The sequence below is a fragment of the Prinia subflava genome, chromosome 2, assembly GCF_021018805.1.
Source record: "Prinia subflava isolate CZ2003 ecotype Zambia chromosome 2, Cam_Psub_1.2, whole genome shotgun sequence".
Classification (NCBI taxonomy): Eukaryota; Metazoa; Chordata; class Aves; order Passeriformes; family Cisticolidae; genus Prinia; species Prinia subflava.
The window spans coordinates 31,597,469-31,612,091 of NC_086248.1; the positions used below are offsets into that span (position 1 = coordinate 31,597,469).

The 14,623-nt window shown below is 34.8% G+C and overlaps 1 protein-coding gene across 2 annotated transcripts in view; it reads left to right on the forward strand.

The window, feature by feature from the left end:
• MYO6 (myosin VI) overlaps window positions 1–14,623 on the forward strand; it is a 108,542-nt gene that overhangs the window by 86,781 nt on the left and 7,138 nt on the right. Inside the window, exons 25-32 of one of the 2 annotated variants that reach the window (XM_063389499.1) lie at window positions 116–266; window positions 1,625–1,833; window positions 2,222–2,300; window positions 4,031–4,191; window positions 7,280–7,309; window positions 7,850–7,888; window positions 11,060–11,163; window positions 12,432–12,563. In XM_063389499.1, coding sequence (XP_063245569.1) covers window positions 116–266; window positions 1,625–1,833; window positions 2,222–2,300; window positions 4,031–4,191; window positions 7,280–7,309; window positions 7,850–7,888; window positions 11,060–11,163; window positions 12,432–12,563 — 905 coding nt within the window. The remainder of the gene's footprint in view (window positions 1–115; window positions 267–1,624; window positions 1,834–2,221; window positions 2,301–4,030; window positions 4,192–7,279; window positions 7,310–7,849; window positions 7,889–11,059; window positions 11,164–12,431; window positions 12,564–14,623) is intronic. The other variant, XM_063389500.1, reaches the window with a different exon arrangement.

Below are 14,623 nucleotides of genomic sequence, written 5' to 3' on the forward strand. Positions count from 1 at the left end.
GAAGGCATAACTTGTCTCCCCATCTACCTTTTTTACATGAGTGACTAGTGGAGTTTTAAAAATCTCTCCTTCCAAAATCCTCTCAAGATACAAACAAGCTGTCTTACCTTCACAGCATTGATGGCCTGATAAAAGTACGTACACTGAAGAAGAGACTTGATAAATTTAATGAAGTAGTAAGTGCTCTGAAGGAAGGGAAAGCAGAAACAAGCAAGCAGGTCAAGGAGCTGGAGGATTCTATTGATGCTTTAATGACCAAAATTAAGGTATGTGATAATAATGAGAGAAATAGTATCTTGGTACTGGAATCTTTAAAAAGCTTCTTCTAAAGGAAAGAAGAAGCTTTTATTATTTTTCTCAATAGAAAATATACTTTAATATAGTGGTCTTCATTTTCAGCCATTGGGTAATGCCTGTTTAAAATAATTTGTAAATATAACTGAAGTGAATCCTGAAAATACATGCATATGTCTAGACTTTGGTATCTGTGTGTCCAAATGATACTGAAGGTTTTAAAGAAAAAATGCATGTTGATTTTATGAGACAAGTGTTGTCAATAATTTGTTTGTTGCTTTCATTATTGGAATAATGCATATTACCAATATTCTAACTTAATGAGGGCTGAAATAAGGCATTATCACAGAACAAAGACATCTATCACAGAATAAAGACTTTTCTTTTCCAGTTATGAGGTTTTTCAGACTTGGTAGTAAAGAGAACTCAGCTTGCTTCAGGTCTGTAGTCCTCTCTTTCTTACCACACAACCACAAAGACAAAATGAAAGCACACTGGCATTTATTAGTGTTAGAAAAAAAATTGTTTCTTGAATTCTTGTTCCATGCAATATTATAGCTTTGTTTGTGTGCCATATTAAGACTTGTCTATTTAAAATCCCTGTTGAAAAGATGGTGGTGGTAACCTGTCAACTTAAGAGTTCTCTTTTCTAATAAAAATGATATAATTTCATAATCATCATGATACACTATCAGAAAAGGTCAGCAAACCCCCCATATTACAGTTTTATTAGTAAGATGTGAATTGTAAAATGAAATTAAATTGTACCTGTCAATAACGTTTGAAAATATATTTAGCAAAGGCTATTTCTGAAGCATTTTCAACCTGTCATTTGTTACTAATAGCTTTCTAGAAAAATTAGTAACAACACAGTGCAATATTTGTTTCTAAATGCTGGCAGAAATATTAAGAAAAACTACTTTATGCTATGACATAAAAGCAGAGATGTAAGTAACCACTAAAGAAGATAAGAACACAATGCAAAATACATGGTCAGGTCTTTATTTCCATCCTAGCATGTTAAGAATTAATTTCTCTGGCTTAAAACTGCAAGATTTCAAATATGAAGGCATATTTTGAAAAGAAGGCATGTTTAATTTCAGTGATGAAATGGAGATTACTTTGTATGGTTTTATAGGAGAGGAGAGAGGAATTGAGTCCTCAGGATTTTAGAAAGAAAGGGAAGAATGACTTAAGCTTCCCCAACCCTAGGTGTATATTTGATTTCAGTGTAGTGCTCAGTGATTTCATTTCACTTAATGATTTTTAGTATATGCTTTCAAAAGGGAAGTACAAATAAAAAAGAATAACTCCCTTACTATTTTTGCAGACCACTATAATGACAAGAGAACAAATACAGAAAGAATATGATGCTTTAGTTAAAAGCTCAGAGCAGCTTCTGAGTGCACTGCAAAAGAAGAAACAGCAGGAGGATGAAGCAGAGAGGCTACGACGCATTCAGGAGGAAATGGAAAAAGAAAGAAAGAGACGTGAAGAGGAAGACCAAAAACGAAGGAAGGAAGAAGAGGAAAGACGCCTGTGAGTCTTGAATTTTAATTAGTTGCTGATTATAGAATGGGCAGAAAACAGGAAAGGCTTTTTAATTAAGTTGTTTTTTATATACTTTCACTTAGAGAGTCACTTGGATTGTATTCTGGGTATTCTGTGCAGTGTTGAAACATTTCCTTTCCCAGTGATTTATAAGGCAAGTGTCAGAGGAGCATATGGAAGAAATTATATGATGCAGCTGGAAATACTGATAAACTTGAAAAATTTCATTATTTACATGTAGTATCCTGTCATCAGCAGTGTATGGACTTCTGGATTACCATTCAGTTTTATGAAAGAGACTTTATATTTCTTACTATTTGTTGTTCACTTGTGTCATAATAACATGTTTTCACTTCCTTCTCCTTTTCTGTAATAGGAAATCTGAGATTGAGGCAAAGAGAAAGCAAGAAGAGGAAGAGAGAAAAAAGAGGGAAGAGGAAGAAAAGCGTATTCAGGTTAATGCTTTAGCTGTGTGTGGCTTTGGGGGATTTTTTGTTGTTGTGGTGGTTTTGGGGTTGTGTGTTTGTTTTCTTGTATTCATTTACTTATTTATAAATCTTTTTTGTAGCTTACATTCTCCACTGAGTCTAATGGCTTCATTCTGTAAATGCATGTCCCAGAGTAATTTACCAGTGTTACTTTACTAGTAAATATAAGGCAAATGTCAGGTTTAGGGTATCCCAAGACAGATCACCTATTTCTATTTCCCATGCAACTTCAGGTATGCTGAGTGGACGTGCATCTGGAGGTGCATTTAAAACCCTTTTTTAAAGGGTTTTAAGTTATTTTAAAAATACACAACATTGGAGAACCCTAGTTTTGCCTTGGAAGGTTTTGTGGGTGGTTCTGTGGGTGGTCCATGTTAGGCAAGTTTGGCATTCTTTTACTAAAGTCACATCTCAACTTGGACTGTGTCATTTACTTTACTTTAATGCAAACACTTTCAGAATATTGGTAATAATGAGAGGATGCAGGACTATCCTTGGTAATGCCTTTGTCTACATTCATGTACACTAAATACATGCAGCTCAAACCCCACTCTTCCACCCTTCCCCTGGATTTTTGATAATTCTTATTGGTTTCATAATGAGCTCTCATTGTGAGGTATGTTTGGCCCCTATATCCCTCTTTTCGTTTTTTCTTGGAGATTGCTTGGGTGATCTGGGATAGCAGTCTTATGAGAAAAAGAACATCTGTCGTGATTATCTTCATCAGTGTTTCTTGGTTTCTGAGCTGTGGATATCTGCAATGCAGAACGTAATTTACACTTTTAGTTTAAAAAGCTGTGTTTGGATCCAAGCGGGTAGATAATCATGTAGGGTGTTTCATTCTCCCACATACAGTTAATTTCTCATTATCTTTCCTCCTGGTGGTTGGTTTTATCAATTATCTAAAATGAGATTCATAGGATAAAGTCACTGGTGTAACTGTACAGTTTTTAGTGTTTTAGTGGTGCAACTTCACAATGAGTGGGAAGAAGCTTTGTTTCCTTTGTTAATTTTTGGACACTGCTAAAACTTTGTGTATGTGCCTTTTGAAGGTATGGATTGGATGGTCCTGTTTTGCTTACTGTGTGTGCAAGGCTTTTTGTGGAGTAATGGTGGTAAACTGCTGTTCTTGTTTGGCTCTGCACTGCACTAAGGTGGAAGTTTTACCATTTGCTTAAATGTAAAGTCAGATCAGTTCCACAGAGAATTCCAGTGTCTGTTTTAATGCCTTATTAAAATTAACTACAGACCTATATCCAAAGTAGTTGCATATTACAAAGTCCTGTAATGCCAAGAGCAGAATATCAAGGAAGTATTATGTTAGTGCTGTGGAGGAGTAGGCATAGTCTCTGTTTCATTTGAGTTTTAATGGTTTTAAAAACTTTTGAAGAGTAACTTTTATTAGTGAAAAAAGTATTTCATAAATTTTAAAAAAATAATAATTACTTGACACTTTATTTAAAAAGGTAATATAAGTGGTGGACAATATTTGATAAACAATATGAAAACCAAGAATCAATTTGTAGCTGTTTGATTTTTCTTGGGTCAAAGTAAATATTAATGCTGTTAATTTTTCATTTCTGTAAACTCTGTATGTTTTCAAATATAATATACTGCTTAGCATATTTTTCTGACATTGCTTATGTAGCTTTTTGGTTTTGATTGGGGAAGGTTAAAGATGTCTTATTCCAAAACAGGCTGAAATTGAGGCTCAGCTAGCCCGAGAACGAGAGGAGGAAACCCAGCACCAGGCAGTGCTTGAGCAGGAGCGTCGTGACCATGAGCTTGCCATGAGAATTGCCCAGAGCGAGGCAGAACTCATCAGTGATGAAGCTCAGCTTGATTTAGGTTTGCGCAGGTAGGGAGTAGTTACATTTTCCTCTCTAGTTTTTTCTCTCCCTATCTTGATCCCTTTGAGAAGACAATGCTCTTGTTGGGTTTGTGGAACTTCGTGTTCGTTAAATGGAGCTTCTAAGTCAGTGGATTAGTATGTTTTTCAATTTAACTTTTGAAATTTGTCAGAAATAGATTACTTTTGCTTAGACTTCCTTCATTTTGCATCTTGCTACATCAGTAACTTTGTAGGTGCTTGTGGATATGACTGCAGTTCTCTCTTTTTTTTGAATTTCTGAGCCCTGACTGGTAAATTTTTTTCAAGTGGAATGAAAACATCTAACATATATCGGATGAAATGTTAAGTGTTAGTCTTGTTTTGTGTGAATTTTTGATGTGTGATAAGAAGAATTTAACTTTCCATACACAGAACCACACTGCCTGTCTGCAAGCAAGAGCTCTTCATGTGTAAAAGGTGATGCCTTAGAAGGAACTTAGAAGTTGTAGTAAAAATGGCACTTATTGTTCAAGTTGCATAAAGGGATCTATGAACATGATCACATAATTGCTGACCTCATTGGGATGACTCAGTTTGTTGTTGTTGAAATGAGTGCAAGAAAATCTCTTATGTTGCCATGGAATTTCAAGCTCCCAGATGTGTTCCGTTTGCTACCCATATTTGGTCTAGATGTATACCTTTTGTCGATAACTGTAGGCCTGCTTGAGATAGGTGGGTGATTTTTTTGTCACGTTCAATACTGGCTTTTAGACAGTTCCACTGAAATAGTTGTGGTTTTTCCCTTAGTTTTACAATAGCTATCATGTTGTCTCTGATGAGACTGACATGCTCCCTTCACAGATTCAGAATGGTTTGAGTTGGAAGGGGACATTGAAGATCATCTCATTCCAAACCCCTGCCATGGTCAGGGGCACTTTCCACTAAACTGGGTAGCTCAGAGCCCCATCCAAGCTGGTCTTGAACACCTTCAGGGATGAGGCATCCACAGGTCCCCTGGGAAGCCTGTTCCAGTGCCTCACCAATCTCCCTGTCTGGATTTTGGGGCAATACTTTGAAGGTAAACACAAAGTCACTCCAGTGTTGCAACCTAGAGTTGCAGAGTTCTCTTAAATACGAAAGAAGGGAGGCAATAGACAAGGAAGAGCTCAGAGAATTCAGTCGCTTTTCTGTCAGTGAAGCCCTGATCTCCACTGTGTTTCCTACTGCTCATAGATGATTTTGGCATTTGTCTTGTATAATCCCAGAATGGATGATGAACTAATTGTCATCATAACTCTTTGACTGCCACTTTCTCTCTGCTGTGTAGCTGGCACAGTTCTGCCGTGTCGCTGGTAAGAGACTGAATAGCCTGAGTGATTGGAAAGTGCTGAATGGTCTGAACATGTTAGCATAGAGATGTACATCCTTTCTTGAACAAGATAATACCTAAATCTATAAAATAAGTGATAGATTTTTCTTTTTATATAAGATCTTTTTTATCTCATTGGCAATTTTTTCCCTTGTATCGAGTCTACTTCAGATAGTTAATAGCACCATAGCACTCAACGGAATGCTCTTAATTTTTGATTTTATTTTGGTTTGTTTAAAATTAAACTAAAACATTACCCAGGGCCCAGTATCTTCTGGTGAAATCAGGGGGCAGATTTTCACATAATTTCAGGAGTCGCCTTAAAGGTAGCAACTATAGAAATTCAGTGAAATGAAAACTATTGGTTAGAACAAAATATGTAATTTAGTAATTAAATCATAAATTCTCAGGATTTTTTTTACATAATACAAATCAAAATTCTGCTAGAGTCTAAAGAAGTTATAGTCTACCATCTTCTACATTTGAAGCTGACATATTACCATGTGATACACTAAAATCACTGACGTTTCTACAATTATATATACCTTTCCTGTTAAATTTTGCTGTAGTAAGACAAAACATGTATGACTTCATACTGAATTCATGCAGTGTACTGGTTCTGCAGTGTTTTCACACAGTTTTGTAAAAAAATGGTTTCATGCTTACATACTGGAATGGACAAAGGGGTATTTTCCATTGTATGGTGGTAACTGTGGATTGAAAAGAGGAAGAAAAAGGCAATTTTATGTGCTCAGTTTTAAGAAAGATGTGACACTTTTGTGTTGTCATATTTGAACATGAGTGCCTCTAGTTTGTTTCTTTTCTTCGCAAAACCTTGCTGTTCAATTTCATAGCTTTCATAGATATTTCAAGGTGTATAAGTATTAGCAGTTTCCTTGAAAAATACATTTGTTGGCTTCTGTCAGAGAAGAAAAGTTGTTTGTTCTGGCAGCAGATCTGGCATTTTCATTTGTGCTTATTCTGTGCTGGATCTACTGGACCTCTTCTAGCTTTATCCAATTCTACTACTCATCCACAGTTTGAAATAATGGATAATACATGATTTACTGCACCCAGGGGTAAATTAGCAGTAGTGATTAGCACTTAAGTAAACAAATAATTTAAATAATAGGGATCTGCTTTCTACTGAACAATATTTTTCATTTATGTGACTTATTGAAAGATACGGTATAGCATATAACACCAAAAGAAGCTAGTCTTAGAGCGTGTTGTGAGTGTATCTGTTGTGGGTGTTGCATCAGAACAATCCAAAGAAGTCCTAATGTCACAGGTTTAGTGCTACAGCGTGCACCTCTGTGTTTCCAGTGCAGCAGGTGGGCTCTGTGTCTGTTCACAGCTTGCACGAGAAGCACCCCTCCCGTTCCCAGAGCAGCTACAGGGGATTGCTGTTACTTCTTGTGATGCGCTTGTCCAAGCATGAAATAGATCAGTGGCATGTCTCAGTCTCTGATTTTGAGATTGGACAGGGGAGAAAGGCTGGGGAAAGCTTTCACTCGTACAGTTTTTTTCCTTAGATTATAACTTCAGTCATGATTGAATGAGAACGTTGCAGCGGGAAAAAAGGCCTATATAATCAATTAAAAAATAATAATTGAAAAAAATTCATAAGATAATAAAGAAGATGTGCGAGAGCAGGAAATGCTATGATCCACCTTTTCTCACTTATTAGAGATTATTAGAATAATAATTAGGCAGTAGTCTAACATAAATGTCTTCTATTTGCAGAGCCAATGGAACAAAGCCACAAATGACTGCGTATGGCATTTTTTTCCATTTGAGTGCACTAATAGATAAAAGCCGCACTAATTAATCAAAAGAAATTGATATTGTCCTCTTATATACTAATACCCCACAGTAATCTTTATTAGTATGCATCTGTAATGTCTAAATCAGTTTATAATACCTTATATTCACTACTTTACTTATGTCTAATAAACCCTTTAATAATCAAATATACCGAATAACATCTATTCAAAAATTATTATATAATTGCTGTAAAGTTTTTCACATACCATCCATTTTTCACTGCCCTGTGTGATGTCCTTTACAGAATCAGTGTGTGACTCTGTGTGTGTGTGTGTGTGTGTGTATATATATATATGTATTTATATATATATATATATATATGTTTCTGTGTGTGTGTGTGTAGCTGAATGGAAATAATTTAAAATAAGTAGCCATTTCCTGTGCACTTCATTTAACTTCAGTTTGATTGTCAAGACACTTTCACCTTTTATAAAGGCTGTTTTTATATCAATATATTTGGTTTATGCTCATTTACCAATTTTCTTGTAGGGCACAAATGGCCACAGAAATATCAGAAATATTGTCTAGGTAGGTGAGAAGGTATAACAGCAGTGAATCAATCGTTTTATGAAAACAAATCACACATGAAATGGGTTGAATTATTATGGAATTAAAAGTAATGGAATCTGGATTTTTTAAAAGTGAAAAGCAGATAAGTAAATTGTTTCTTTCAGATAAATTTCCTTTACCAACACCTTTTTTTCAGCAATTATTTATTTCCTATTTTAATTGATTTTATTGAAAAAGAATAAGGTTCATATACCCTGTAATTTTGTGTAATTTTGTTAATGTTTCTCTAGCTTTTTTCTCTCAACTTTGTGATAATGGAACACAAGGCTCCACATATTTTAAAGGTGTATTTCCACAGGTGCAGCACAAAGTTAATGAAGTAATTTAATAGTAATGTAACTATTGGTGCATTTAATAAGAAAATACTCTAATTAGAGTTTGCTTAAAATAAAAGCAGTTTTGAAAATTACCATGGTAAGACGGTAGTAAAAGCCCTCTTAAGATACTCAAACAAAATCCCCTTTTGAGATTTCTTGAATGTTAATGCAAGATTTTATGCACAATGCAGAAGGAAAGATAAATACAGATTTTGGTCTGAAGATACTACTAATAAATACTAATTCTCTGTTAAAAGAAATGGTTGAGATTGTCTTCCATATCAGCAAGTAATTAGGAAGCGTTTTCTGCAACTTGAGGGCAGAAGTAACCTTTGACATTGATTTTTATGAAGCTCACAGAAGAAGAGAAATTGTTAAGAATTTTTGAATCTGTTGTTTAACAAGTTACTAAGTTGTGTATATATATAGTCTGAAGATGATCGGTCTCACATGTTTGATGGGTTTTCTAGTGGTAGCATGAATGATTGAAATGCAGCTGGTAACTACTTTTTTTTCCTGCAGTGTTATTTTAAGAAGAAGAATAAACCATATTGTGTGTAATTAAGGTAGCATGTGAATTTAAATGATCATATTTTATTGCATATATTGACCTAGTTCCAATATCAGTGGCCAATTCTTAATGTACAAAAAAAATGACAAAACTTTGGGGCAAAATCAGAGGCTCTGTGTTTTGTTTGAATTCAAAATGAATTCAAAAAACCTCTCATGCTTATTTAACTAAATTTGTCTCACTTTTCATACACTGGAAACTTTTGACGGGAGACTGATCTTTTGTATTTTTAGCCTGAAAATACTGTTTATGATCCATAACTCTCAGATGGAGCAGTGAACATTGAATGTCAAGTGTGATGCTCCTCTTACTGCCAGACTGTTGTGCTTAAAGGCATGTAGAAAACAAGCAAGTGATCTTCAGAGTGCAGAGTACTACCCCAATAGAAAGACTAAGCCTTTCAATTGGATTAGCATTCTTAAAGATTGCTAGTTTAACCAGAGAGGGTGCAGCCTAGTTCTGCTGTGCTAAATTAGGCAGCAAACTCTTAAGAGTGGTGGGTAGTGTTGCTAAAAAAGGAAAAATCCTTAGGATTTGTCAAATTAGGTTCAAGAAGGTTAGACACCAGGCAGTGGAAATTATTTACCAAGAATCCTTCATGTCATACAGGTATGCCAATAATAAAAAAAAATGAAAGCACATATTTTGAAGGAATTTGTTCAGTTATTTGTTTTACACTCATGAGTAGTTCTAAGTCAGAGTTAATTTTTTAAGTCAGACTTCTCACACTCTAACTGGAAGCTGTATGTGGACTTGGATTAGTAGTATAAGTAGGCATTAAGTGACTACTGCAACAGTAAGATTCTGTAGTTTTAATTATACTGAAGAAATGGTTCAGTTGTTATTAAGAATGTTAGGTTTGTTCAATGAAATTTAAATTGCATTTGTTATCTCTGCTTTCAAAGCTGCTGTATCGGCATAAAGAAAAATTTCAGGTTATAACAGTTATTTATAACCTACTAATTAAAAAAGGAAAATAAACATGAAACTTCACAGTACCACATGAGACCTTTATGGAAAAATAATGTTAAAATAATATTCACTAGATTATACCTATTAATATTGTGCCTGTCCCACAAAGATATTACTGCACAAACAGAACTTGCAGTGAAAAGGCCTTTTTCTTACCACATCAAGAACTTTGCTGTCTTGTTAAAGATCTAGTTTCTTTTGAAGATATTCCCTCAGATCCTGAAAGAATTCGATTTTTGTTCTTAGTCATGAGCTGAGGCTGGTGAAATTATGTGTCTGTTCTTGAATTCCTTAGTGTTTAAAAAGTGTGCTGATCATCACTGAACACTGTGGTCTTTTGAACCTGTTTTATAAGCAAATAATCCACACCAAATTTGCCATTCCTGAGGGAGGGTTCTCCCACTTACCCATACCATATTTCTTGGGGAAAAAAATTAAATTCAGGCTTATCTTTAGATCTGCTGTTCGTTTTGTACATGGAAACCTTGTACATTTCCTTAAGGATGATTGAGATTTTAGTAATTATTTCTGACTTGCATTTGCTGTTGGCTTACTTGTGTATTACCTACATGGTGAAGACCTTTTGCCTTTGGAAAACACTGAGTTTCAGTGAGTCTTTTTTTACTGGTCAGCCTTTTTTCTGAGTGTTGTTTTTTATCTTGGTATTTTATTGATGATCAATATCATCACCCCCAACTGCAGAATAAATATTGCTGTTGCTAGATAGCCACTATAGAATTAACTTGGTTTCTTCTCTCAAGTTAGGTTTTTGTCAAAGACAGAATATTTTCTCAAGCTTTGGAACAAGGATTTTATCCTAGACTGATTTTAAATAGCAGAGGAAATGCCTTTTCTTCCTTCTCCTTGTTCTACTTCAAAAATATTTTTTCTTGTCTGTTTTTTGAATAGAACTACAAGTGTCTATAGTCAGTCTTTGTTTTCTGCATCTTGGTTGGCACTAAGTAAAATGTACATCAGTGTGGGATGAGATACACAGAATATGTGTCTTTACATACATGAACAGTATTAATGACAATTCCTTGTAATCTCTAAGACACCAATCAGATTATGATATGATTTTGTGCATAAAATATATATTTTTTTTCTCTTAATAATTTGAACATCTTGAAAATATTATGGTATTTTGTCTTAGAATTCTGCATGGTAATAAATATGATGCATTGCTGATCGTGGGATCTCTTCCTCTTCTGAAAACAATTCTTGTTTAATACTTGAAAAAATACATATATATTTTTAAAATAATTGTAGGGGTCCTGCAGTGCAAGCCACAAAAGCTGCTGCTGGTACTAAGAAGCATGATCTCAGTAAGTGGAAGTACGCAGAGCTTCGCGATACAATCAACACGTCCTGTGGTAAGTGGTTTTCTTTCTGAGAAGGAGTTCAAGTTGTAGTTACATGAAAAGTGTTACTTTCTTCCTATAACAAAGATAAAAAGTTTATATAAGTTTGAGTGAATAGGTAATTAATTAAAAAGAAATTATCTTACTCCCAAAAGAGCAATACATGAAGCTATTTCCATATTAAGGAAACAGAATTTCCATTGTTATGTCTTTTAGGGATTATATATTTATGATATTAAACGGCTTGGGCCATAAAATACACATTATAACATCTTAATTAAGTTCACTCAGTTTGATGTACTTCCACAGAGGGAATAGTAGTTATTATGCTTTACCTAGAATTTGCATGTTCTAAGAATTTTTTTGCTATCACTTCTTGCTGCTACCAGATCATAAAGAAAGCAAAAATGTCACATAAAGCACAGTTTAAAAATAGGTTCTGTCTTAGACATTCATATTATTCTTTAATTTTCAAACTGTGCAACTTCTTTTTGGAAGCTTACAGTGGGGCATTAATCACTTTGCCCTCAATGCTGTGAAGATAGAAAAAGATAAGAATAGTGCTTTTTTATTTATTGCTGTTTCTTCCTGCTTCTTACTGAAATCAGTTGGTTAATTTGTGATTTAAGATCACTCAGAATTTCTTCCTGGATGTAGAAATTGGAAACTAACTCATTCTCTTTTACTGTTTCTACATATGCAAGACTGGAGCAATGTTTTGAGCTGCATAGATGGTGCAGTAATAAGTGGAGTTCATTTCTCGTGAAGCCAACTTGGATACTCTCAGATGATTCATGACAAACCCTTGTCATCATTCAAGCTCTTAGTACAATAAAATTCAGAAAAATTAAAATAGATACATGAAAAAATAATGCAAGTCTAAGCAGTCAAATTGCCTTTTACCTTTTTAATCAGTTGCAGAAATAATGTTCAGCAGTGCAATTTAATCCTTTTTTGTTTCTGTGCTGCTTGTGTTGTGATACTGTTAACCGAAATATTTGTAGCATTTCACTCCTCCAAATGTCCCAGTACAGCAGCTACTTTGGGGACTGCCTTTACTCTAAAGCAGAAAAGGATTCATCAGAAAATGAGGGAGTTTCTGGGCCATAAAACTCAGGGCCTGTGCTGCAGAGAATGAGGGGTTTTTATATTACATTTTATCATATTACTGTTACAACTTGATCTTGTATAACTTATCAGTCTAGAAAAGCAGTTAATAAATAATTTTTCTGACTTTTCTCACTCATGCCTTCCCCTTCTCCTTTTTTTTTTTGGGATAGATATTGAACTCTTGGCAGCTTGCAGAGAAGAGTTCCACCGAAGGCTAAAGGTGTATCATGCTTGGAAATCCAAGAATAAGAAACGCAATGCAGAAACAGAACAGCGTGCTCCCAAATCAGTCACAGACTATGGTGAGGAGAGATAATTTTGTGTTTGTAATAATTTTGGTGATAATATTCTAAAGAAGACATTTCTGGAATGGATTTTGGGTTTGCTAGGTTGAAGAAACTTGGAGTTTTTAGGAGTGTTTTATGTTGATTTATGGTAAATATTTTGGAAAGATTGAAACTGGCAAAATTTTCACAGGAATTAAAAAACTTTCAGTAGACCAAGCTACTTGTGCTGAACAGCTCTCTTAAAACCTTCTCACATCCAGCTGACATCTGCTCAAAAGAGTTCTTGATCTACTGATGCAGGTGCTGGCATTTTTGTTAAATCTTTATTGCCGTGCTACTTTAATATTTCATAATATAGAGCTATGTAGACATAGATGTAGATACTTTTAAAAGGTGCTAATAATTCTGTCGTTTACATCACTGCTTGCATACATCACGTTACATCCTCTTTTAAAAAAATCTGTGAGTGTTGATATTCCAGTTTTGGCTCACGCGGTGACAAATTTTGCATAGACCGTGTTTTCTATGTAGACTCTCATTCTACTGATTTCACAGGCAGGTTTTTATTGTCAAAGCAACGCACTAATCAGAGTAAGTGACTTTCTTTTACATTCATCAAGAAAGTGTGGAAGTTTAAGACTACCAGACCTGAAAATTCTATACCTGATTCTGGAGTGATATTTACAGAGAGGACTGTTACTCTTCTCCCAACATCCCACCTCAGAAGTCTGGTGATCGTCTGTTATAAAAGGAATCTAAGAAATTTATAGAATCACAGTAAAGGCATGGAATAATTTAGTCAGATCATTCCTTTTGTCTTTTGGTTCCATGATATTTGATACTTGTGTTCCTGCCACACAGTTCATGGGAGAGACAAAGGAAGGGGAAGATGGGGAGAAAGTGCTCTCCCCAAAGACACAAAGCCTGAGATTTAGACATTGTCCTGGGACATGGAGAATAAATACCCCAGGGAATGCAGATGCCCTAGGTAATCTCAGTCCATGTACAAAGGCACCTCCTTCCCCTTGATTCATTTACTTGAGTTATGCATTGCTTCAGCATTATCTGAGTTTGATGTCTTCAGGGAACTTTAATATGGATATGTGGCAGGCAAAATCTGGAGCCCTGGAGAAGATGTTGTCAAAGAATGGGTCCTTGAATGTCTGAAATGTGGTTTTGGGGGCTTAAGAAAGCTTATGACTGAAATGGCAGGAAAAGACATTTGAAGCACTTCTGCAAAGTGGTAAATTGCTTTGAATTTGAGCTCACACGTTCTCTCTGGAGCTAAATGGGTAAAATATTCATGGGTGGGATTGCTGATGGGAAGTACCAAAGAGCAGACAATCTTTGGATTTTTGCACACAAAGCTGAGAATATTCATGTTCTTACCATTTTTATTCAGACATTGTTGCATTCTTTTCAATGTTTTTCATTGTATTTTTTTACCTTCATTGAAATATGGCATCATATTTCTGAAGAAGAACCTTCAGTTCAGAAGAAATTGATAGTGAGCTTTAGAGACTTGTTGTTAATGCCAGTATAATTCTTTGTATTGCAAATAACTATAGCACATGGGCATTTCACATATATATATTGTAGTGATCTGAGAAGCTAGTAAGAAGGAATTCTGATTCCTTAGGTGTTTAAACTGAAAGTCTTTTTGGTGTCAGTGAAAGTGTGCTTCAAATTATGTAATTTTTTCTTTCCATCTCTTCTGATTTAATATAATTATACAGTATCCTTTAATTAATGCCATTTTACAAGTAGCCTTTAATTAAATTCAGACCTTCAGTAGAGAAGCTAAGTACTGGTTTGTATATTATTATTGGTATTGACAGAGGTCTGGAAGTTTTTTTTCTAGCAGAAATGTCAAAAGAGAAAATTACTACATTAATTAACTAGCAGATTTGTCAGAGCAATCTGTGCACCACTGAGGCTTTGTAACAGGAATTGTGAATTATTAAAGTGATTAATTTAGAGGTTAAATCCTCGTGAAAATACAAGTAGGAAATGAGTAGAAATACTTAGAATCTGTGTTTATGTTGTAACTAGAATTCCCATCTGTCTGTTATCAG